The following is a 25,129-nucleotide window of genomic DNA, read 5'->3' on the forward strand; positions in this document are numbered from 1 at the left end:
GGAAAAGATGTGAACTGCAAGCAAGATGCAGAGTTCACGAACTTAGTGGAACTGTGTTGAGTCGTCGAGGTAATGTCTATTGCAGTCGGGTTGGCTTGCAGATACTGGGATACGAAAAGTTTGAAGTCAAAGTTAAATATTGTAGATGTGTTGTCTGGCTCCGTTGTGTGAAGAGCTGCATCCCAAGGAAATAAAAAATGACTCTTTCATGATGTCTCAAAATCATGCCAGTACTCCTTTAACACTTAGCTGAGTACCTCTACTGTTTTCTTAGGTTGGCCAAGTCTCTTGTGCTCTGTGGGCTTTTTTGTCTTTCATCTCGTATTTCACGCTGTACATATCAATTTAATAAGTGTCAAGACCAAGCCAGGCTGTCTGTCTTTTTCTTTCGCCTATGGTTATTCAGCAGATGATTGTATCGATTGCACGGCCGTCAAGGTGTTGAGAGTAAATGCTGTTTGGTGGTATCGTCCAGGTTCAGCCACTTCGGAGACCTGTTTGAGGAGGCCGTGAGCTTTGGCCTGACTGCGATCCAGACGCAGCACCCGGGCTTCTACTACCAGCAGGCGGCCAACCACGCCCTCGCACGCAAGGAGCAAGCAGCTCGGCTTTGCAAGGTGGGCACTGTACTGTTGTTTAAGCAACGCCTGTGAAATGTTCATGGATGCGCAGATTTTCTGCACCGTTCATAGCAAGATCCACTAGTAAAAGCACGATTACTAGACATGTGCGAATATTCTACTGTTCAAATATTCGAAGTACAGAGCGTGAACGGAGGCATTACAGGAAGTTAGCTTCTGTATCACTGTCCTAATACATTGTGCATGAAGAGCATTACTTACCAAAGGACATAATGAGCAGTGCAATATAAAGCAGTTAATTACTGCAGCACTAGTAACAAAAAAGAAACCAAAAACAATAGCAAAGACAGAACGAGGCCTGTGCAGATATTCAAATGCATCTAATATTGGAACAAATAATGGAGTATTTGAATTCACTTTGAATGGAATTTGACTTATTGAAAATTTTCAATTATTCAAAAGGGAGAAATAGGTGCTTATTAGTTCACATATAACTTTTTGCAAAGGTGGTTTCACTGCAGTGGATTGGTGCTAAGCCATGAAAGCACCCGTTCAGGTGTATAATAATTTGCATGTAAATTCCTGTAAAAGTGATTTTACTGTTGTGAAGTGATGCTAAGCCATGAAAACATGTATCAAGAAAAATTCTGCACTGCCACAAAGCCCCACTTCAACGTTTATGAGGATATTACCCTAACATCAATAGACCCTTTTCATAACTCGCAAGTGCACTTCCCGGCACTGCATATTTGCCCCACTAACGGTGGCACCCAACCTACATTAAATGAAGACCAGGTCCTAGTTAAGCACACTGGGGCTCCTCTATTACACACATTAATGTCGAGATAGCTAAACCTACATTTTCATGTCATAGCGCAAGTAAACTGCGCTTGAACATTCTGTTTGCGAAAAGGGACTAGTCGCCATTAGTAGGGCAAACTGCATAGCAGGAAAGCTAGCTTTACAATTATGAAAAGGATCTAATTATTTATAAGCTTAAAAGATTGTTATACCAACTTATATGCTGTAAGTATAGCAATTTCAAAAAGTAACATAATTTTGCAGGCTATCACTTGCGATACAAGATGCAGTCGTTGGCAAATATTTTTATAGTAGAAAACATGTTATGCATGTTTTCTACTATAAATATGTTATGTTATCTTGTGAAGGTGGTTTCACTGGAGGAGAAGGGTGCTAAGCCATGAAAGCACCTGTCCAGGTCTATATCAATTTGCATGTAATTTTTTGTCGAGGTGGTTTCACATCAGTGAAGGGGTGATAAGTTGTGAAAACACATATACAGGATAAATTTGCACTGCAGAGACGCTTTCAGGGCTGAGGCAGGTGGGCATATTGCGCATTTTTTATACATTTCTGTTTTCTTGCACCAAGCTGCTCCCAAAGCATAAAAATTGCGAAAATAGCCCGGAACTGCTTCAAAACAGCCTTAAAAGCTAGAATTTTGATGCCAACCTCAGCCTTAATATGTAGAAAAGGCCAAATTTACTAAGACGCTCCCAATTGTGTTTGTTCTTACTTTGCACCTTACTGGTGACAAAGGCTCCCATGCTTGGTGCCGCCATAATCTCCTCTAAACTGTTGTAAATATGCGTGACCCCGCAAAAAAGCTGCCATGCATCGAGCGTGCTGCTTCTACTAGCTAGCCTGTGTTTTCTGGTGCCTCTGTCGCCTAGCGAAAAGCACAGAGTCGAGTGGCGAGCGCAGTGGAGTTGACTCTCAGGTTCTTTGTTGTCTGTAGCGCATTCCTCCGGTCGCTGCAGTTTTCATGTCGATGCTGCTGCATGCGGTTACCTACAAGTGCGCATTTGCCGTGAGTGTGTAACTGTAAACGTGGAGTCATTTTCCTGCATACGACGCATCTCCTTGATTCTCTGGCGTGCGCACATGGGCTTTCGGAATGGGTTCCATCAGTGACAGATCGCGTTCAATTTATTCCCGGTTTACGCCCAAGCTACCAAATTATTTAGGCAAGCGATTTCTCATTGCATTTAAAAAAAGCCATCACACGCGAAATATGCACATCGGTGTCCACAGGTAGAGAGACTTGGGCAAAGCCGTGGTGACAAACCACACGTTCAAATCATTTTAAATGATATTAACGGCCACCTTGTCGCTTTATTCGTGACTCATAACTCGTCGGTGATCTCGTGGCAGTTTTCATGAATGGCGATTTGCCACAGCTACGTTTTGTAATCCAAACTTGCAACGAGCACTTTAAGAGGCATCGCTGCGTGCCAGCTCTGGGCTCTACGAGCTTTTAGGCTTAGCTTTATGTTTGATCGGTGTTTCGGTCGGCGGCCGTTCCACATTGTGACTGTTTTCTGCCTTTTATTCTTTTTTTTTGCTGTAAAACTGGCTTCTGTACTTTCAGCGGTTCGTTTGCGTGAACACGAATTTCTTACTTGCGCTGCGCGGTGTGAGCGCTTTATGCGAGTCACGGCACAGGCGGAAATAGCAAGTCAATGTATTATCGGGAGTTGCACATCGACAGTGATGACCTACGATATTAAAAAATGGTAGTGGCTTAGCTCAGCTATGCCAGGATATACGTAGCGTTAGCAAAAATTCAGCTGATTATTCTTAGCTTTCCAGATATCATGCTTACAGCTGTTCCAATGACACATACACGGTATATGTATTATGTGGCACATGTATATTTATTTGGCCAGTGCACTGCTTCGGAATCAGATGAGTTAAGCTTCTCCGCTCTACTGCACCGTTGAGTAGCATTTGCACTATCTTTCTTCATGGCTATACCACAGTGGCAAACGCCAGTCAGAGGGGCTATCAAGCGGCTCCAGCGCAGTGTCAGATGGCGACTGCACAGGGAAGGCGCACGCGTCGGCGTCCATATGGCTACCAAGGCTATAACGGCACTCCTCTGGAAAGCGCACTCCGGCAGCGGCGAATTGCGCGCGGTCACAGCTGAGTGCGAGGGAGGTGCCGGCTCCGGTGCGTGACACCACTGATCGTCTGCGCAGCGCATCGGATTGCGCTCACGTCGGCTGCGAGCCGCGCGCAGCGGCGGCGGAGTATCATTGCGCATGCGCAGACCAGTGCCACGCGAAATTGGCTCAGCGAGGCCAGTGTAGCTAACACTACAAAAATATAATTCGCCCACGTGTGTCGTACTAATAACATGCAGTTGCTCGCGTGGAGATGCGTTATCAGTACCATCCGCTTATCATTTAGTGCCATACGCACATGCTGTACGAGATAGTTGGTGCGGCGATGTTTCTTTGCTCCCGCACAGCAGTGTTGAAAAGGGTCCTGCACGAGGTGGCCGGGAACAGGTGCAGCGCAGTTTTGTTGTTTGTTAAGAGCATATGACGCTATCATGTTCGGCTTTTTTTTAAGCGAAGGACTACTGTTACATAACTAAGATTCTTGGGCAATCACAGTTTTTTTTTTCATTTCTTTTTAGTGTGATGCATTTTTCTTTTTCAATGTTTCTGGGGAACCTAGTTTTCAATAAAACGTTTTTTTTTGAAGTACTATTTTGTGTGTGTTATGAGAGCTATAGATAGGTCACGTGGTATGTAAAAAGGTAGTGCAGTTGATACCTGGCAAGAACCTGTTTGAAAACTTCTTTAGAAATCTGTTTAAGTGTTATGTGTATTATAAGCCAATTAAATAATGCACTGGGGCCCCCACATATATGAAAATTTGTATTTGCAAGCTCCCAGGATGACAATAAATGCCGTAACTGCTCCGAAGCAAGGTTCTCCCGCTCCAAAATAGAAATTTTGCTGCTCCCAAAACTGCTCCCAATTTAGTCTAAGCCATCTCACCCCTGGCCTTACTTCAAGTTTAAAAGAAGATATTACCCCAATTAGATTCTTTTGACAGGAATGCCAAAATGCATCTGGCCTTTTTTTTGTGTGTGACGTATTTACTGTCTTTAATCTACCGCTACGTTGGCTTCGCGCCCTCGGAGCTTGTAGATGGCTATCGCATCACTGCGACTGTGGTTTCTTGCGCGGCAGCTGCAGCAAACGGTATATTTTCTTTTCAATCCCCATTCGTTTAGCTGCACACTCGCCTTCAAAACTAAGACGTTTTATGCCATCTACGATCGCATCTGCTGAGGTTTTGTCTGCAGAGCTTGTGGAAAGCAGTGTTGCTTTGACTGGTTGAGCATTGGACGCGTGCACACTTTCAGGGTTCTGTCAGTTACGTTATTCCCATAGATGATCGTGTCAAGAACGAGCGCGGCTTTGTCCACAGCAGTTGTGGCTCTGACAATCACACACACTGTCTTCTACAGTGCGTGCGGCAGTTGCACGCGTACTTCCGAAGCTTTGAGTATGCTACTCCTGGTCTTCGTTCGGTGGTTTCCATACTAAAGTTCATATCACCGGCCGTGATTAGGAAATGTGTCCGGAACATTCTAATTTAGACCCAATGTATTTTAGGCCCTATACCAATGGACATAGTGGAATTTCGCTGGGGTATTTCATGAATTCGTATCTTCACCGGTTTTACGTCACTAAGATTTTACTGTACGTTTAGATGAACGCCTCTTAAATTAATTTATAAGAAAATGTGGTAGGTTCGAAAAGCCTGGAGCAGATTGACCTGCTTTTTCTTCAGCGGCTAGATCAGGTACAGAAATTTCGATTTCCGGAGATTTTCATGACAACCGTACAAACGGTAGAAATGATAGAAATCTGGGAGTTTCCCAGCCAATCCGGGAGACTTTAAAGGTATAGAATTCTCAATAGGTTTTGGCGCTTGGACTCCTTTTGATAGCAAGTGTGAATGCCCCTTACAGCACCAGCACCAAGAGTGAGAAAAGTGCGGCACTTTATTGAGAGGTGGTGAAAGCAGGAAAGTTCAAATAAACACTGTGGGCTGTTCTTTAGCAAGAAGTAGTTGACCCCAATGAAGGTCTTGTTCATCTTCATGATCAGCTTTAACGTGTCTTTGTTTCATGAGGACTCAGGATAATATGAATATTGTCGCTAGGTGAAAATAACAGAATACAGGACGACGGTGTGACCAGAAAAAACGAGGTCTGTATTAACAGAACAAAAGAGCAGCCGCTTCGACTTCTTCTTTCTCGGAGGAACCGTGGGTGCTCTCCACGCTCATCAATGTCAGTGTACTTTTTTTTTGCAGTTTAAGAGCTCATTATACTCACTTATATTCTTGAAGTATAGTGAATTTTAAAACCTAACATATTTTACAGGCTGTCACTTGTAATCCACCGAAAGTCAAATTCTGGTATCATTTAACGTTGCTTCCACTTCCGTTCAAACCAAAAACATTTGCACAAGCCCTGTTTAAAGTTTCAAAAATTCTGTGCAGGTTAGCCCGGTCACGATAAATATGCTCATTTTTTTTTATTGATATGTGGCATATATTATTTGAATTCTACGGCAAATATTTTACTGAATAACTATTCGCTTCAAATTTGCTTAGAACCTAAAACTTGCCATTTGCACATGCATACTCATCACGCTTGTCTTTCTTGTTCTTCTGCTAGGATGTGACCTCTCCTCCAGATGTCAACATGCTTGAGGGAGAGGAATCTCTAGAGTTCTACGGCCAGAGACCATGGCAAGCCAAAGTACAAGGTAGATTGCTATGAAAATATCTGAGCTATTGCATTGTATTCAAGATGGATCTATTCAAGATGATGTGTTTTAGGTAGGGATGTGGAAATATGAAAATTTTCAAATACACGTCGAATATAAATTTATAATCTCAAAAGTTTGTTTCATTGGGCTAGTTGGTCTAACGTGGTAAAAGGTAAAAACATTGCTAACTAGAAGAGACAAACGAAGAAATTGGAGACAGGGCGAGCACTGACTGACTGTTTTATTGCTTCAATGCAATATAAAAGAAAAAGTTGCGGGGTAAGAAGTCATGTTACTGTATCATGTCATGGTTGTATTGTATTTTGTCGGATGGCTTGAAAATTCATGTTACTTGTTATGTCTGCACCTTTTTCCTTTGCATTGCATCGAAGCAATAAAACAATTGGTTGTTAGTCAGCACTTTTCCGGTCTGTTATTTTTTGCCTCTTCTAGTTTGCGCTGTTTATTTACCTTTTACCACTATAGGAGTAGACTATCAAATAATAAAGACATGCAATTTTTTTCACCAGTCATCTTTTACTTCGCGCGGCCGGTACCACGCGATGTGGTTTTATACATCACAGGAGGATTCCGGCAGATAGCGCCACGGTATGCCTTCGCTCGCAATAGTTTTCTAGCAATTTTTGTTGATTTTCATGATGACTGCACTCGTAAATAGGAGTGATGGGATTAAAGCCCTGGCAAGACGGCAAGACTCGAAGGAAGGTAAAGGCGATCAGGCGATCAGCGGTATTGCTGAAGTGACATTTCATTCAAATAATGGGCCCTGTTGTGGTAATCTAGTGGCTAAGGTACCGGCTGCTGACCCGCAGGTTGCAGGATTGAATCTCGGCTGCGGCGGCTGCATTTTTTTTTTTTTTTGATGGAGGCGAAAATGCTGTAGGCTTGTGTACTCAGATTTAGGTGCGCGTTATAGAACCCCTGTTGGTCGAAATTTCCAAAGCCCTCCTCTAGGGTGTCTCTTATCTCTTATAATCATATAGTGGTTTTGGGACATTAAACCCCACATATCAATCAATTGAAATATTGGGTTCATACTGAGGCCTCAGCTGCTTGTCTACTTTTGGTGAAAATTTAGCTGAGATGTTTGAAGCAGTTGGGCACATTGTACTGCATAAGTAATGCCGTGTGGTTCTTACCATATTTACTCACACTGTGATTTTACTTTTTCATTGATAAGCTAGCCCAAACTTGGATGTGCTACTATTTTGAGTGAAATTTTCGGAAGTCGAATTAGACTGCAGCATGCAAACTAGTTCCAGGTTAAAATTCTTACGATGACTGCTGTACTTTGTAAACAAAGAATGCAATGCTAAAAAGGGCCTGTGATTGTGTTGGAGGCACATGTTCCCCTTGTTTTGCACACATCAATCCACAGAAAGTATGGTGGGTATGCGGCGAATTCCTCCATTGGTCGCCGACAGTTGAGACTTATCAGACAGCTACAGCACATATGGCTACTGCCACCTTCGAGAGCGGAGGGAACCAGCCATTTTTGTTGACACTCAAGAAAAGAGCACAGGACCCTAGCCGTTTGTAGAATCACTGTAAAACTGCAAAGAAAACAAAAAAAACAAAAAAAGGAAGCATGAACTGCGCAGACGAAATTAGCTGGCACTTGCACGCTACAAGTTAAATGAAAACGATAAGTGAGCAGTTATGTAACAAAAGGAAGCCATGAAAAATGATGGAAACAATGAGTTTTGGGGAATATGCCACAGGCCAGCAGCACGTCTCACGTGCCTGCCATTTGTTTTGTGGTGCTATGTAGGACATCATACAAAGCTAGAAATGTGTGATCTCGTGCCGTAGTATAGGTCTGTAATGCATTTTTCCAGTGAGAAACTTGCTGGAATTGCACTCGTCAGGCAATTTTCAACATTGAAAGGTATGGGAGACATAGCTTCCTTCCATTGCACTTTAACTTAATATACTGAATAAGTCCTCAAATGGCTTGTTTCTCCACATCTACACCCGCAGCGTGGTGTCGCCGTCCTGGTGATGATTGACAACTGCCTTGGCTCCAAAATGAATTTAACGCAGGTTTTGCTCCTCTACCTTTGAGCCATCTAACACGTTGCTCTTCTTGCAAAAGCGACAGCCCGAGTCGCTTTTGCACTAATAAACTCAAACAAACAAACCTTTCATCTGCAGGAAGGGCTGAAGCACTGGATCCACAATTTGAGGACCTCGGAATCCAGGCACTGCAGTACAGGGAGAAGACGCAAGTGGACCACTCGGTTTGTGCCTTTTCTTTCACTCTTATGTTACTGAATTCCATGTCTTCACACTCACATGACAGATAGTGGTCTTTAAGGTCCCTTACCCTTAAGGGGGGGACACGGCTTCGGAAACGCGAAAAATGGCAAAAAAATCGATTTTTTGAAAATCAAGTTTTCAGTTTCTGGAACACTTTTTCTATCTGGTTCCAAAATATCTACACTGAAAACCGTGCAGAAGTGCTTCGGAAAATTCGTATCACCCACCTACGTAGCGAAACATTTTCTGGAAATCGCGAGAAAACGTGATTTTCAAAAAATTATGGCTTCGCGATGGCGGGGCCGGGAACCGGCTTCTTGGGCTCATCGGAAAGAGCATTTCTCCGTGTTTAACTTTCCTGCCTCAGCTGGCTCCTCCCTTTGAAAACAAGCGCACAAAAAGCAAATGTTTGAAAGTCGTTTCGAGGCCCTTGATTGGCTGTGGCCGCCATGTTGCCTCAGCTCGCCTCGCCATTGGCCCGATGCTCGCTCCGGGAGATCGTCGTCTGCTGCTTGTGCGTCGCGAGGACATGGCTCTCGAAAATCGCCGCTTCGTGACGTGTTCATGGCTTGATGATCACTTAAGATATAATTACGCTTCATTTACGAGCAGTAAGTAGGTGGATGCGCGATCAGGTTACTACAAGCGGGCGCGCGGTCGTCACCGAACGCTACCGGCAAGTGCATTACGCGCCGGCTGCACAGTGCACGTGGCCGCGCACTCCACGGTCATATGGAGTGCTGTCAATAAGCTTTTGTGATGCGATTTAGAGGTGCTTGGAGCCGTACTTGATATTGCCACGAACGTCTAAGAATGTTTATAGGCAATGAAAGCCTCTTAGATTAGAGTTTCCGCGACCGGCTGTATGATGATGCGTTTCAGGGCTACAGCGGCAAAAGAGCATGTATGAACCAGGGGCACGAACTTTTATATGCCCGTTTCGCCTCATTAATTATACTGCTACAAATTCCTGTGCCACCAGTCTTCTGCCCATAACTTTGTTATTTGGAAAGAAGGCATGGGCCGTCATGGTGTGATCATTTTTATGATGCAATAAACCTCTCTCCAAATAAAGAAATGTTCAGTGATTATTTGTAATCAAGTATTTAATTATGCTAATTGCAACTTCAGAACAAAAAATATGTGTAATCATTTCAGTATATGGTCTTATTCAATTACAATCTTTTCCGTCATACTTATCACACCACTCCTCCATGCAAAGAACTTGGTTTGAAATCCATACTTGTTCTTTGTAAACCATGAAAAGGAGTAAATCATGAAAAGAAGTAAAATATCATGAGACAAACCTGAGATCACAATTTTTATGCGTCTTAGAGACTTAAAGAAAAGTTGAAACTTTAAGCGCAGTTTTCTCAATACTGTTTTTTTGACATTATGCTCAGCCCCTCCACGTGTTTCAATAAAAAAATAATTTGTCTCTCATTAAGTATTTGTGGTATCGCTTCAAAAATTTTATGGAAGCACTGTGAGGTCATTCTTAGTGTCTGTGCAGATTTCATTAATATCCAACGAGAAACAAGAAAGTTCATCGAAAAAGGCCTGCCGAAAACTTCGATAGGCTTTTTCTCACAAGTGTGTTTTAGACATTGTGCATTGCCCGTGGAAAGAGTAGCACGAGAATGACTAGACCGATTTTGATTCTGTTTTTTTTCCTGAATCCCTGAACACTGCTTGTGGGTACAGCAATCTTCAGTTTCTGTTTTATGGCCATGTGTTTTTTCTAGACGATGATTTGTCCATGCCACTGTTTCTGACAATGTGTGTCGGCAGCCATGATGATCAAAAAAAAAAAAGAGTTTATTAAAGAATTCTGAGAGTGCCATACCCAGTAGCTTTCTTTTGACTAAAAATCAACACAATTCGCAGCTTCCTGGCATGTTTTGTTACAGCGCTAGGCTTTCCACGAGCAGACAATGTAATTGGACCATGTAGCATTATGTAACTTGAGAACTACTGAAGATATCGTGATGAAACTGCATATTTCCCTATTCGAGACACTTATGAGTATGCATGCCAAATTTCATTGCTGTAGGTCAACAAACAAAAAAGTTTTTTTTCAAAGCCACCTCCCCCTTAAACCTTGACTATGTGTCACTGAAAACTTACTGAAAGGTTGCCTTCATTGAATTGTGTGATTGTAGGCTTTAATCTCACAAGGCAACTCACGTTACGAGAAACACCGCAGTTGAGGGCTCCGGATACACTCAAACCTCGTTATAACGAAGTTGAAGGGGGCCACAATTATTTCGTTATATACATTATTTTTATATCGATTATAACAGTTTGTGGCAATGTATGCTCAGATGGGCGCACACCTATAAGCATGCAAAGAAGGAAACCGCCTCACGGCCCGATGTACCGCTACACGACCACGCGTGCCACGGAAAATAAACTCAGTTGAATCTCATTAATTCAAGACTCCTAATTCGAATTGCCGGTTGATTCGAACTCACGCTGAGGTCCTGTCAAAGCTATCTGTATTCCAATGTGCAAAATCGCCCTGTAATTCGAACGCGCAAGCACTTGCGAAGGTTAATTCGAACGTACCGCGCTCCGAAAATGCTCTCAGCACCACGCTCGATCCCACAACGGCATCTCTCAACACTGTGCACGAAGAAAAGGAATGAAAAGACTGTAGTGGATTGTTTGCTCCCTCTCAAATGCCAATCTGCGACGTGCCTGTGCCTCGCTTCTTCCTTTTTCATCTCTGCATGTAGAGACCCTTCTCCTTTCAAGGCAGCGTGTGCAGAAGAAAAAGAAAAAAAGAAAGCTGTTGCGGAGAATCCTCCTTTCTTGGTGCAGTGGGTAGCAGCCATGGTAGCAGGGGAGACGCAGTCATTGCCGTCGTGAGAGGGAAATCGCATTGCACCGTGGCACCGCTTCTCGGTCATGTGACCCGCTGAATGCTTATTCAATCCCTTCCGCTGGCTGTGTGAGAAGGACGGCTCTCTCGGCCGCGGGGGGCGTGGCTGTAAGGTTGGCCCGGGAGTTTTGAAAGAGGCGCGTTGAACAAGCATCAAACTCCGAAGAAAATGATATGCTTAACATGCTACGATCGGGTTTTTTTTATAGACTACTTGATAGACTAATTTAGTTTGTTATATTCATTTACCAGTCAATTTTACTTTGTTACAACAAGGTTTAAAATGCATAGTTCTCAATGGAGCTTTCAAGGGGAATTTCATTTACTTCGTTATATCCATTATTTCGTTATATACTGTTACATTATAATGAGGTTTGAGTGTAGTTTCAACCACCTGGAACGCTCTAATGTGCTCCTAGATCACACACTAGTCAGGTTCCTGTCATTTTGCCTCTTTCAACATGCAACTGCTGCGGCCGAGATCGAACTTGCAGCTTGTGGATCAGCATACAAGTACCATAACCACTAAGCTACCACGGCAGTTCTGTTATCTTATCAGTAGGTCAGAATGTTATGACCGTAAAGCATGGCACTGCCAGTTGGGCATGTTGGTAAAGGTTTATGATGAAAGAGCGCAGTATGCGCAGGCTTAGATAGAATACAGGGCGGAGCGCTCTGTCATATGTTTAACTATTGGCGTGGGATCAGAGTAGGCCAGACACACAGCAGAATAATTCGACTCTCCGGCCCTGTGCTTACATTTCGATCCAATTCTAATCATTCAGAGGTCGTTCTGTATTAATTCTATGAGACAGAATTGTGCCCTCACCCGTTCTGTTCCCATTCTTCATCAAAATGATTAACATCACTGCCGCTTGCTGTTGCTAGTGTCACGCAAAAAAAAAAAAAATGTTCATTTTTAGGGCAGACGAGGTTGCCTGTTCTGTTCTGCATACCGTAAATTGATATCCCAAGCAACCACCACCCCCACAGTGAAAGGTAAATGGCGAAAATCTGGAGAGGGGGCCCGGGCTAGGTTGCAGACCAAAATTGAAGATGGCAGCCTTGTAGCCCCTAAGACGAATGAACACTCGTGCTTCTAATAAAATACTTTATTGAATACAGTATACTCTAGGTAAACGGAAATTTGTTAAACGGAACTGCTGCTTAAACGGAACTATTGCCTCTGCAATGCTTGGTTTCGGCCTTGTATTCTACACCTATGTTCACCTTTCAGTAAACGAAACTCCTGTTACATGGAACATATTTTTCCGGTCCCTTCAGGTTCCGTTTACTGAGAGTCCACTGTACAGTTAAACCTGCATACAATGAACCTCGATACAACGAATTCCTCTATATTATGATGTTTTTCTATACCACGCTGTTACTCTATAGAAGCACATGTATTTGTGACCACTGTGTAACAAAGTAGCGGCAGGAGGCACACTTGATACAGCGATTTTTCAGTGCCCACAACTTAGGAATTTTGCCCCAAATTTTGGCGTTTTGGCTCAACCATGCATGTTATGTGGTTGCCCTGTTGATGATGAAGTGCGAAGCAGGGGTGGCATGCACTGCACACTTCAAGTGCCGGCTAACGCGAGGCAAGCCCTCAATACTGCACGCGGGTGTGCGCGAGGCAGGCCAGCGTTACTGCCAGTATTGCTGCTGTGGGCACATGCGCTGCGGAGATCGCTTTTCTAAATAGCGTTTTCTCATACCCTTGTCCTTAGCTCTTCATTTTCGACGCCGCATGCGCGTGTGTGGTTTCACTGCGCATGCATGAAGTGCACCCCAAGGACATTCCGTATTGTGATTTTTCTTCTTTTTTTCTTTTTTTGTAAATTTGGACAATCTTATGTTATTATTACTAAGTACCGTAGATGTCAGATTAGGTGCTGATGAAAACTGTCCCAGACCATGATGACGACGATGGATCTTCGGAGGTCGACTTGTCAGGAGCTTGGGCGTCTTGCACCCTGCCACGTGTTCATTCACGAGACTGTGGACTCCAGCAATGCGCCATTGCGTTGCCATAGTCAATTCTGGAAATTATGGCTAGACAATGACTGAGCAGCGTTGTATTGATGTCCTACAAATGTTTATTGGAGAGATAAAATGAGTTTTACCACATAGTTGAGTAAAGCAATATTGCATTAGCAACAAGTTTTAATACGAAGTAGCGCTAGCAGCTAACTTTTTTGGATCTGATATCATATAACTCTGATAAACACTGGTGGAAGGGAATGCGGCTGTCCCAAGGAGAAATGCTTTTTTCACACTGTCTCTTTTTACTTAAAGGTGCAGCATGAAAAAGGGCATACAGTCAAACAGGGTTATATCGAACTCAAAGGGTATCGCGAATTGCTTCGATATATGAAAAATTCGATATAAAAAAATAGAGGCCCTGAGCTCTTACCTGTAGCGGATCATCACCCTGAACAGGCGCAGTCAAGGATGACAACTAATTCCGTACACATGTCGCAACAGAATGATTTATTAGCATGACAGAAATTGCTAAACTTGTCCTGCTTCTTCGTTTTTAAAATTTTGAAGACTAAGTACGCGCGTGTACTCATCGCCTCATTCGGGCGATCCTCCTCTTTGCAATCCGATTCCATGTAGTCGTCCGCAGAAACTTCGTGTGGACACGCTGTCGGGAAGCGGGAATACAACTCGCGAAACGCGTCGTCTATACGCTCGACGTCGCCTTCACCGGTGTCTGCAAGTTCTGCCGTCTCTAAGCCTGCCTTGCAGAAGCAGTTGACCACTGTGTCTGTCTTCACATTTCGTTAGGCATTGAAGATCTTCGCAGGAGAAAACTTCGTGGATATTTCAGGCCACTTCTTTGTCATCCACAGCTGGATTTTCTGGCTGGTGACAGCTTCGCTTTCACCAGAATTAGTTTTGCCAACGATGTTGTAGCGTTGCTTAAATCGGTGAAGCCACCCGGCGTTGTCGGTGCAGTTGTTTTACCAAGTAAAGTGGCAAACCATTTGGTCTTGGCGATCAGCGTCGGGCCATCGACCGGAATGTTCTTCGCGCGCACTTCTAAAAACCAGGCATAGAGTGCCTTTTCTACATTCCGGTGGGCAGAAGCGCACACATAACAGGCTCCCGACGTTTGCTGCTCTGCTGCCTTTGCCTTGATATCTGTCTTGTTTTTCAACAAAGTACTCAGGATGCTTTGTAATATCCCTCAGGAGCTTTGTACTCAGGATGCTTGTAATATCGAAGTTGTTCGCGGCAGTCGAACATTTCTCGCCTGCTTCTACACGTTGAATAGCCTTAAACTTTGTTGCAAAGTCAAGGGTTTTGCGCTTCGTGATGCTGGCCATAGCTACACGAGAAGTCTACAATTCAAGGAGTTTGCAGCAGCTTTGCACACCACACACGCAAAAGAAAAATGCTGCACATGCGGTGGTAGGGAGGCGACGTGACAGCAGAAGCAACAAAGCTCTCGCGAGGCGATGGCCACTTACAAGGGCAACAGCAAAAGGTGTGAGCTGTGATTGGCTGATCAAAACTCGCAAAACAGCAACAAAAAAAAAAGAAAAGGCGAAGGAGGAAGACGTCGGCTCCTTCATTCCTGCTCTCCGAGCCGTCGGGTACGGGGAGAAAGCATCAACGAAAGAAGGAGAAACGAAAAAAAAAAAAGCCGTTTCGCAAGCTAGGGATAGTGCAGTCCGAGCGCTCTTAAAAAACGGCTTCCAACTCGCGCAAAGCCGCGCTGCCGCGAAGATCGGGGCAGGGGGGCGGGCGAGTGTTGAAGTGCACCTTTTAGCTCGTGCGGCGTTCGATATATTCGAAGGTGGGTAAAAATAGCGTTCAATATAAACGAGTGAATTTCTATACTTTTACAAAGGAATTTCAAGGGGATAACTTGCGAGTTCGATATAACCGAAAATTCAATATATGTGGGTTTGATATAATTGTGTTCAACTGTACAAGCAGTACGCTGATCCTTGCCAAGATAGCGTGCGCGCCAGTGATCCCGACTGAGTGCCTAGAAAGTTCACAGTTTCTGCTCTAACAATGCCCCCTCTTTTCGTGTCGTTTAATTCATGAAAGACAAGTGAGGTGTTTCTTCGCTGCGTGGTAGGATTTATCGTCTGCGCCCTCGAAGCGACGAAGATGGGCTGGCTTGTTTGGTCTTTCCTTGTGCAGCGCTTGTCATCCCTGCTTTTGCGCTCTTACCTTCGGGTAGCACTTACAATGCGTGGGGGGATGTTATCAATTTAGGCTTTATACAGAACATGACGGCAAAAACTCAGTGAGTGTGTCCATGTAACTGCTGTCGCAATAATAATGCAGCATTTTATTGCTAAATAAATGTTTTGGGTGGGCTTTGCCTTCAGTTTCTTTTTTGTTTAGTTTTCTTGAGACTTGGTTAATGGGAATTGGATGAATTTTCTTGAGACTTGGTTAATTTCTTTATATCCAGGTTTAAGTGCACACCTGCATTTACTTGAAGGGTCGATTTGCCGGCTAGTCCCACAGGAAACTAGCGGATAACCACTGGTTTCCTGTACGATACTATGTTTACAGTTTTTACCAAATGGGAGGGACTCTTCCGGTGAAATTTTGAGTGTTATGACAAAAGAGGAAAGACGTTTTTCAAATGTTACGACAATTTGTGACAGCTCAGATGCAACACTGAGGCGCACATTGCAAAAGTACTAAGAAATCTTGCATGTATGTAAAGACTTTCAGAACTTGGTTTCGTAGGAATTGCAGCTGTAAGATTCTGTTGCAGAGAACAGGTTTAAAATAAATAAATAAAATAAATAAAATGGCGGGAGGAAAGGGGGGGGGGTGCTCTTCTCTGTTTATTGGCACAAATTTCAAATCTCGAACAGGAGAAGGGGCACTTGTGCGAGATCTTGCGGTATATTGTGTGCTCTGAAAGGTCGACAACCTGCCCATCTTTGCAGGGCCTGGTGGTTCCCCTGTTGAGCAGTGCAGTGGCTCAGTTCAAGAAGTACCGCTGCCCCCGCATGAAGAGGCACCTCAGTGAGTGGACACAGTTTGCCTCCACCGTCTTTCCAAAACCACTCGGCACTTGGTCGTTGTGCTTCTAATCATTCCGTAGGGTAATGTTTGGTATAGTGAAGGCGTAGTTAATATTGGTACGTTGAGGGATGCCGCATGATACAATGCCACATGAAAATTGAGAAAATGTATATGGTTCAATAGTTCTGCAGCCGTCATCTTTTTGATATTCTTGAACAAAGATGATAAATTGCAGAATTTTTAACGACATCTCGCGTCAGGGCATGTAGTGTGAAGGTGAGATAAGTGCTGGTCATCAAGGGTAACAGACTAGATTCCAAGTGCGTGGGGTTGATGTGTCAGAAGCAAGCAAAGTCCCAAGTTGATTGGCATAACATTGCAGAGGCCTTTGCCCTGCAGTGGACGTAGTCAGGCTAATGATGATGATTTGAACACGACATTTATGAGACTCGTAAAATGCCTATAGGCGTATTTTACTTTAACTGTTATTCATATGTACTACAGAGATATTCTATTTCCTTTTTTGTCACAGTGATCTCAGGGAAACGAAGAAAAAAGAAAGATTAGAAAAATCATGAAACAAAATTTTCAGATCCAAACTGCTATGGCAGTAAGCCATTGCTGACTTTTCTCAAGTATCCGTCTTGCTCTCTCTCTCTCTCCTCAGTGGTCCAGATTGCGGAGGAGTACTACTCCAGCTCAGACTATGACAAGGCTCTGAGGTGAGTGTGGCTTTCACCTCACGTGGTTTAAAATGTGTGGCCAAGTGCAAACGAATGGATATGTACGGCATATATTCACTCTTCAAATCAAAGAGTAAAAGTGTTCCTTCAGCTAGAATTTTCTCCCATTATTGGGAAAGTTGGGTCAGCATGCAAGAGCTGAGAATGGACTTTGAATACTTCTAAACTTGAGTGTGTGCCCTGAAACATTGTGCGTGAGTACTTGGTAACGCTTTTATAGGAATGAGCCTATGGTAGCCACAAGTCAAGCCCACAACCTTGTTCTCAGCAGGTGACTGGTAGATACACGGAGCCTCTTTGTTGTGTGATAAATACCTGAGAGAAATGGGTACAAAGTTTCTTGCATTGAATTTGCATGTGTTGCCATTTTTACTTTCAGCATCCTGATGCATGTTCTGTGGGATTACCGAGCTGAGCGCTGGCGACCTCTGGTGTCCAACATTCTGACCACTGCCCTCAAGTGTGCCTACCTCTCGGCCAGCGTGCCAGCCTTCCTGATGCTCGGTCTTGAGTTCGCTTCCAGCTGTATCCTTGTAGAGGGGACTTGAAGCATTTGCATTGGTGCTTGGTGTTCTGTGACCTCTTTGTACCTGCTGGTGGTTAGTGGCTTAGGTGTTGTGCTGCTGAGCAAGAGAACTTAAGTTTGCTGTGTAGCCAATGCAGAAACATTTTGATGGGAAGGAAATGCAAGAACGCCTCGGATGAGTGTTTTCAGGTGGGTAAAATTAATTGGAAGCACCCTGCTACTGCATGCTCATAATACCCCCAGAGTTACATTTCAGTCTTTGACTTTCTTGTTCTAAGGCTCGGTGGTTATCACTTTGTGCTTCAAAATCAAATTTAATTGTGCGTCTCTCGTGCAGTAGCCAAAGTAGTTTCATTAACGTAAACAGGCCTGCAGGAAATATGCCACATAAGTATCGTAGAATTGCACAATAGGACCGGACAAAAGTGTGCTGAATTTAACAGGAACTTTGTTCACTGAAAGATCTGTGTGATGAATCACAGAACCAACCAAATTAGAGGCAGTTATAACAGTTAAGCAGCAATTCTCCACTTGCTGTTTGTGTTCATTGAGATATTACAGTTGCTTAGTGGTGTATATTATACTTCAGTGTACTGTACTCACCTCATGGAGAGATTGTGCTCAGGTGTTTACTCTGAAGGTGTGCTGCAATGCGAAGGTTCATCTCGCATTTAATAGTTAGCCCTCTTTGAGGTGTATGAGTGACTGTTTCTAACTTATCTGCCTTCTTAACAGAAAGTTAATGCCACTGCAGACTTTTGTTGCACCTTAGTCCAGCAGCAAAGTTCTGGGCACAGTTCTTTAAGATTGTTTCTCAGTGTGCGGGGACGAAAGTCTCACGGTGGTTATACAGAAGCACACTAAATATGTCACAGCAACAGCATGGCAATGCCGTCTCTCACTTCTGTCACAAAGAGCACTTGTTATTGGGTTAGATTACCATATCTTCTGGCAGCATACAGCAACAGACATTCTTCACTCTTTTGTGTGTGGGTGCTCAGTAAGTTCTACTGTGGTGGCATTTCTCCTTAATTATACTGCTGAGTTTTGTTTTATACAAACAAACGTATGTACAGTACTGACAGATTCAAATGCGACATCAAATTTTTTTAATAATGAGAACTGACAGGCATTGATGCCAAGGAAAGCACATGGTATGTCATTAGAAATAATTGTAATGTTAATGTGAGGAACAAAAATTGTGAACGAAAAGATAACATGCCACTGGCAGGAACCGAACCTGCGACCCTCGAGTAAAGTGTCCAATGCTCTACCACTGAGTTATGACAGTGGTTGTTCCTCTGTCCGCTTTATAGGATATGCAGTCAACTCCTGTTGATACTAAACTAACGGGAATCGCAAGAAACTTCGAAGTAAACGAACTTTCAATGAAGCGAAATGCACAGAAACTGCACTTTTATTTCTTTAAACCTGACAGCTCTCTAAGCAAAACAGCCTGTCATTTTCTCTTGCCGAACCTGGCTGCACCTTGCAAGTTTTCCAAGCACTCCACATGTCGAAGTGCTTCTTCAGTATTGCCTTCATCATCGTCCACTCGCCGATAGATCTGCGCAATTTTTGTGTTCATTAGTACATGATATGTATCGACGTTGTCCTCCACTGCAATGAATTTTTCAATATGGACATCAATAAGAATGGCCCCAAAACTATCGTCATCGAGTTCACCTGTTCGCACTTGAAATTCGAGAGCGCGTTAGGCTTTAAAGGCTGTACTTTCGTGCGATGCCTTACTTGGCGGTGCCTCCCTGGTCAACCTATTTTAAGATTTTGGACTTTCGTAGCCACTCAGGTCAAGTGTTGGATAGGTATGACGAGTTATCATTATCGAATGTCACCGGAACACTCGAAATCGTCTGTGGAAATACGAGCAGAATCAGCCCACAATGTGTAGGCAAGCTAGTCAGTTTATTAGGCTATGTTCGAACAGCGCAACTGGATGCAGATGGAGCAGAACACGCAAACACACACACAGCGCTGTGTCTCCAACTGACACAGCACTGAACTCCAACTAGACTTCAGCGCGTGTCTGAAGCCAAGCACTTGACACATTAGAACGTAAGACCTAGTTAGCCGACTCGATCAGTGCGATGCCCTAGCGTTGACTAAACAAGATGGCCGCTTCATGAACAGTGGCTCTACGGGCAGTGGTGATGGTGGCAACAGCGCAGTCTGACAGCTGTTTTGGTGGTTTTGGTACATGAAAAATTTCAAATTTTTTTGAAAAATTACGATCACCTGGAGGTTTTGGACTGAAACATAACTTTTAATTAACCAATGTCATGGGCTTTTAACTTCTAGTTAGTCTGCCAAAATGAGACCTTCATTATGAATAAAGGAAAGGGGTATAAATTTGAGGGCTCATTTTCTTTGTTAAACACAATAATAAGGAATAAATATAAAGATTGATACGAAGGAAGGTAACATCCCCTAATTTAACTAATGATTCTTTTTCTTGTTTTTAGATGCGGAGCATCTAATACTCGAGGCTTGTAGTGTGGCGCCGTCCGCAAGCTTCCTCCTCCTTTTTCCACCATCTGTGCATCCCTTCCTCCTCTACACACCGCGCGCGCTTCACTCCTCCACCATCTGTGCACCCTTCCTCCTCTACACACCGCGTGCGCTTCTCCTCTTCACGAACATTCGCTAGCTGTATAATGTAGCGCGCATGCGCCGTCACGCTTCGAGAACATCGGCAGCTGATGCGCGCGCATGCGTCGTCGCGCTTCGAGAACATCGGCAGCTGACGCGCACGCATGCGCCGTTGCGCTTCTCCCCCTTCTCGAACATTCGACAGCTGACAGTGCATGCGCCGTCGCGCTGTATATATACTCAAGGTCGGCGCTCGCTCGCTCAGTTGCCGTTCGTCGGTTGGTTTGTACGGCGCGTCGACGTCCAAGGTCGCGGTGAAATGAATTCCAACGAATCCACAAACACAATGATCGACGTCCCTTCGACCAGCGCCGCCCTTTCGCATACGTGTGTACGTGTTCACTCATGTAACACCCCCTCCTACAACCACGTTAACCAATTTAGCCATCGACCCAAGTAAGTCGCACTTTAACACCCCGTTAACCAATTATATGCTCCGCATCCTCCTCAGTGTTCCCCCGAGGGAAGCTGCGGGCAATTTTTTTTTATGACACCTAAATTCTTAGTGGGTACAATATCCTAATGCATTACAGCGATTTTCACCATGCATTGTTTTTACTACCACCATATCCATGCGCGGTCTTGCTGCAGCGTTGTTTCGCTGTTAAGGCACCGTGAAGCACCTTGACCAAACTGCCTCCCCAGGGATTCAGGGGACGCAAGAGGAGAAGAGCTCAATCCAGACCAGCGTCTTCAACGTCATCGAGGTGGGTTGTCCTCTTACTGCTTCATCTCATTTCATTTATCGTATTTACTCACATAGCATTTAGACTTGAATAATAAGCGCACCCCCAGTTATGTTGCGAGAAACCGGGCTTTTTTAAATTTTCGCGCATAATTCCCGCTTCTGGAACTTGGAGGGAGAAAAAAGACTGTGGCAGTGCTGCACGGACTCGCCGAGTGAAGAGGCAGGGCGGTTGCCTGGGCGTCGGAGTAACTTTAGCACCGGCGCCGACAAGGCTCTAGCCATGCGCACTCCGCTTGGAACATGTGATTGCGTCCTCATCAAGTGCACTTTAAAATTCCTGCCGGAAAAGTGTCGTTATTGCGTTCGGTACCTTGTCCGCAAGTTTGAAAGCTGTTCGGGTTTCCGACATGAGCTTTGGACTTTGCTGCCACTGTGCAGGCTTGCATAAGCTCAGTGGACTTTTGTCCACGAACTGAAACATCGCATCTCGCGTGCTGGTTTTAAATCGGTGCTTGAGTATGTTCTTTTCGACACCCGATCTTAATGTTGTCTCGAGAAAACTTTCCACGACAACATGCAGAACCGCCTAATCCGCGTTGGTTGCTTTTCGGTGGCAATCGCAGGCGATCATATTTGCGGTTTTGTGCGGAATCAACTCTCTGGCTCTGCATGAAGGAAAGGGAGCATAGGTGGCACTTGTTACATTTGTCTTAGATATGAGGTGTGAGCCTGTGAAATCGAACGATTAGTACCGTTCTGTCATGTTCTCGTTGCTGGCGAGCTGGTAGTTCAGTGTTCATCGCAGAAAAAGCGTTTTCATTGTGAATGTGTGCCATTCGCTCTCTCTCGCCACATAGTGAGCGCTGATGCAGTGGCACACCCTGTCGTGCGCTCAAGCTGATGTACCGTCACGACAGTAGCAGCAGGCGACGATGCATGCCAACACACTGAGACCCTATAACGACAAATTTGCAGAAACTCCTTTTGATAGATTTGTGTTGGGCACGAACAATGTTTATAGGTCAGCTTGCAATTATGGGACCCACAATATGGCAAGTGATCATTGGAGTGTTCCCTTCAACAGTGGACGGTACTGTACATTCACTTCTACCTTATATAACAACACATTTAAAGCTGAAGTGTGAGTAACTGTACAACTAAGTTTGTTTTATTGTCTTCTGGTTTGCAGGAAATATGAATAATTAAAGCAGTTTTACTTGAGGTATGAGGCCAAGTAGAAGTGAACTTTGTCTCAATATTTCTCTTCTTGGTTATGCTGAATTTGTAATTTATTGCTCGTCACTTTGCTGCACAAAATTTCCATCAGTGGAGTTTTTTTTCTCAAATGATATTAGCTATTGTTTTCCTTATCAATAAATTTGCAAACTATGAGTTCGTATTCAAGCCATAATACCCATTTGAAAACATGTAGGTTAATGGCATTTAGTGTATTATAAAAAGCAAGAAATAATAAAAGTGCTTTCATTGTGATTAGTATTGTGATTTCTGCAATTTTTTTGTACTTCATATGCATATTTTTGTTTGGCAGTTGTATATTGCAACAAAAGCAAAAGAAATTGTTTTAATAATTATACTATGAAACGGTGGACAAACAATAACTACATATTTAGAACTGGGAAATGAAACTGAAGATAACCATGCCATTTTTATTGAATTTGGTTTGAAAGTAATCAAGCACAGTTTTTAAAGCCCATGTTTCGCCTTAGCATGGAAGGCGTTTTCAGTTGATATTGTTGCCAGTTAAAGGTCCGGTCACTTTTAAAACTTTGGGTGCAGTGTGTCGATTCCATCCTGATCCCGATTTCTCTGCAAATCCACAGAATTGACGGTCTTTAAGAGCCACTGAGCAATTTACTTTAGCAATACTAATCAGTAGCAGCTAAAACACTGCAGCCTCGCTACTTCCAGCACAAAAATAAAATTATAAATAACAGTCTCATGATCAGTTGAAATGTGTGCCTGCGGAAAACAAGACATGCTTCAGTGCAACACAGAAGTGACGCGCGGGCAGCATGTCGCGTGTGTCTCGCAACGTCAGCGCATCATGATTTACCCATTCTTTCTGGGCATTTAAAAAAATTAATGAAGGGCAGTCTGGCGGAATTCGCTATGCACGTGAACTTCCGAGTGCCGGTTGCTTTAGCGATTTGCACACTTGCACTGCACATGGAGCTCTTGCCTGCAACGCCTTCTTCAAAAACTCGATTTGAAAGCCTCAGTAGTAATGTTTTCCAGCCAAAACACATTGAAAGTTTCGTCATACTGTATTAACTTCTTTATTTCACCAGAAAGAATTGACGAATGATTGCATTATGATGTGTTGACGCAGCAAGAAACAGGCGGCATACTGCTCGTGTGTCACCACTGTATTGCAGGGAAGATGTCTCTTGTTTTTCTCAGATGCGCATTTTAGTTTATTCTCTTTTTTTTAACATTAAGGTGGCAGCAGCCAGGCTCGGCATTCCTCTTTGTTTGCGGCAAAATTGTGACCAAGTATTGCTGGTAAACATAACCCTTAAAGCCGCAAACTAGCCAGCACAGCAATTGACCAGCCCTGATTACTTTGAGCAATTTCAGGTTCTTTGCATCCCACTTTTTACATGTTCTGTTAACTGGAAAACCCGCTTAATTCGAATATTTTTTACAGTCCCAGTGACTGCAAATAAACATGCAACTAACATGTATGTTTTATTAGTCATACAAGCAAGGCCTTTGAAGCTTTATAGTTTCTGTTCTAAAATAGCTATAATCATAGAACTATTTGTAGCACTGCTTACTGTAAGTAGAATTCGGTGATAATCACTGAGCAAGATCTCTATTGCCAGTTTATTAAAAGTGTGATCAAATGATGTTTTCCTTATTAACCAGCTTTAGAATTGATTGAAACATGTACAATAACACTGAGTTCATATTTAATATCATCAAATGAATGTTTATACTCATTAAAGTATGACCATCCTAGCTTAAAACAGGGATTAGCAACACTCTGAACAGCACTGAAGATGATGTGGTCTGTGAATGGGCTTTGGAACAGTGTATAGGAGCTAGAAATCACTTAAATCGGTAAACGGAGCCTTTATGAAAGAATCATATCTGCTTTTGTGCTGGTAGGACCACAGGTTATGTCGTGCACTTAGTCAGGGCAAAAACAATTTGACTGTACCATACAATCCCCAGCAATTGACGGTGGTGGAAGAGTCACTAGGCAATGCTTTTAAACTGAGGGCCCCGCCTTTGTTCAGGGAGGTCAATGAGCAAAAATTCACAGGGTCGAGTCAGCGTCGCTGAGAACAAGAACGGCCTTTAATGCGCGGCTCAAAATAATCACGAGCAGCCTTCCAAACCCCCTCAACATGGCATTAACGCACACAGAAGGACCAAAAACCCGGAGGGAACAATCCCTGCAGACTGCCGGACAATCGAACATACAGAGTGAAACAATAGCAGGAAAGCCAGCACGAAACGTAACAGAAATTTAATTAAACTTACACGCAACTCACCGTAGAATACGGGCCATCGACTTGCCCTATAGCCGATGCCCCCAAAACTGGCAAGGCCTCTCCTCTGTAGCAGGCAGGAAGGAAACACTCCTCGCGCCTAGATAACCAATTCTGCATTCCATCGCTCGCCTTTCCCCGGAAAGTCCCCGGGCTCGTCGTGCACCCCCTCTTATCTGCCCACCACTTTTCCGCCCCCAGTGGCTTTTTTGGATGCTGACGCTAGTCTCGCGCATGTGGAATGCGCATGTGCTCTCCTCGCCCTGCTTCCACCGTGCATGCTGCAGGTAAGGGCCCATCGGCCAGACAAAATAAATGCTTCATTGAATGCGCATGCTTTTACTCTCTTTACTGAACCAGTGAAAATGCTCCATATAAAATTTTGTGTGTTATGATGAGGGGGAAAGAGGTTCTTCAAGTGTTGGGTCAATTTGGGACAGTTAAAAGGTCCCTGTAACACATTCTGAAGTAACCATATGATACAGCCATTAAAAAACCTTATTGCATCACAAATTTAACAGCGTATAAAATTTAAGAATCTGACCAGTACGAGCAGAGTTACGGAAATTTGTTGCACGCTGCTATCACATTCTCTGTTCTCTCATCCCGACGAAAGCGCTGGA

At 43.8% G+C, this 25,129-nt stretch overlaps 1 protein-coding gene across 1 annotated transcript in view; it reads left to right on the plus strand.

Moving 5' to 3' along the window:
* The window catches only part of LOC142804073 (trafficking protein particle complex subunit 11-like), a 145,709-nt gene that overhangs the window by 42,189 nt on the left and 78,391 nt on the right, over positions 1-25,129 (plus strand). Inside the window, exons 9-15 of the mRNA XM_075890622.1 lie at positions 476-617; positions 6,091-6,181; positions 8,360-8,445; positions 16,283-16,361; positions 17,029-17,083; positions 17,484-17,629; positions 20,946-21,007. Coding sequence (XP_075746737.1) covers positions 476-617; positions 6,091-6,181; positions 8,360-8,445; positions 16,283-16,361; positions 17,029-17,083; positions 17,484-17,629; positions 20,946-21,007 — 661 coding nt within the window. The remainder of the gene's footprint in view (positions 1-475; positions 618-6,090; positions 6,182-8,359; positions 8,446-16,282; positions 16,362-17,028; positions 17,084-17,483; positions 17,630-20,945; positions 21,008-25,129) is intronic.

The sequence above is a fragment of the Rhipicephalus microplus genome, chromosome 3 (genome assembly GCF_043290135.1).
Source record: "Rhipicephalus microplus isolate Deutch F79 chromosome 3, USDA_Rmic, whole genome shotgun sequence".
NCBI lineage: Eukaryota > Metazoa > Arthropoda > Arachnida > Ixodida > Ixodidae > Rhipicephalus > Rhipicephalus microplus.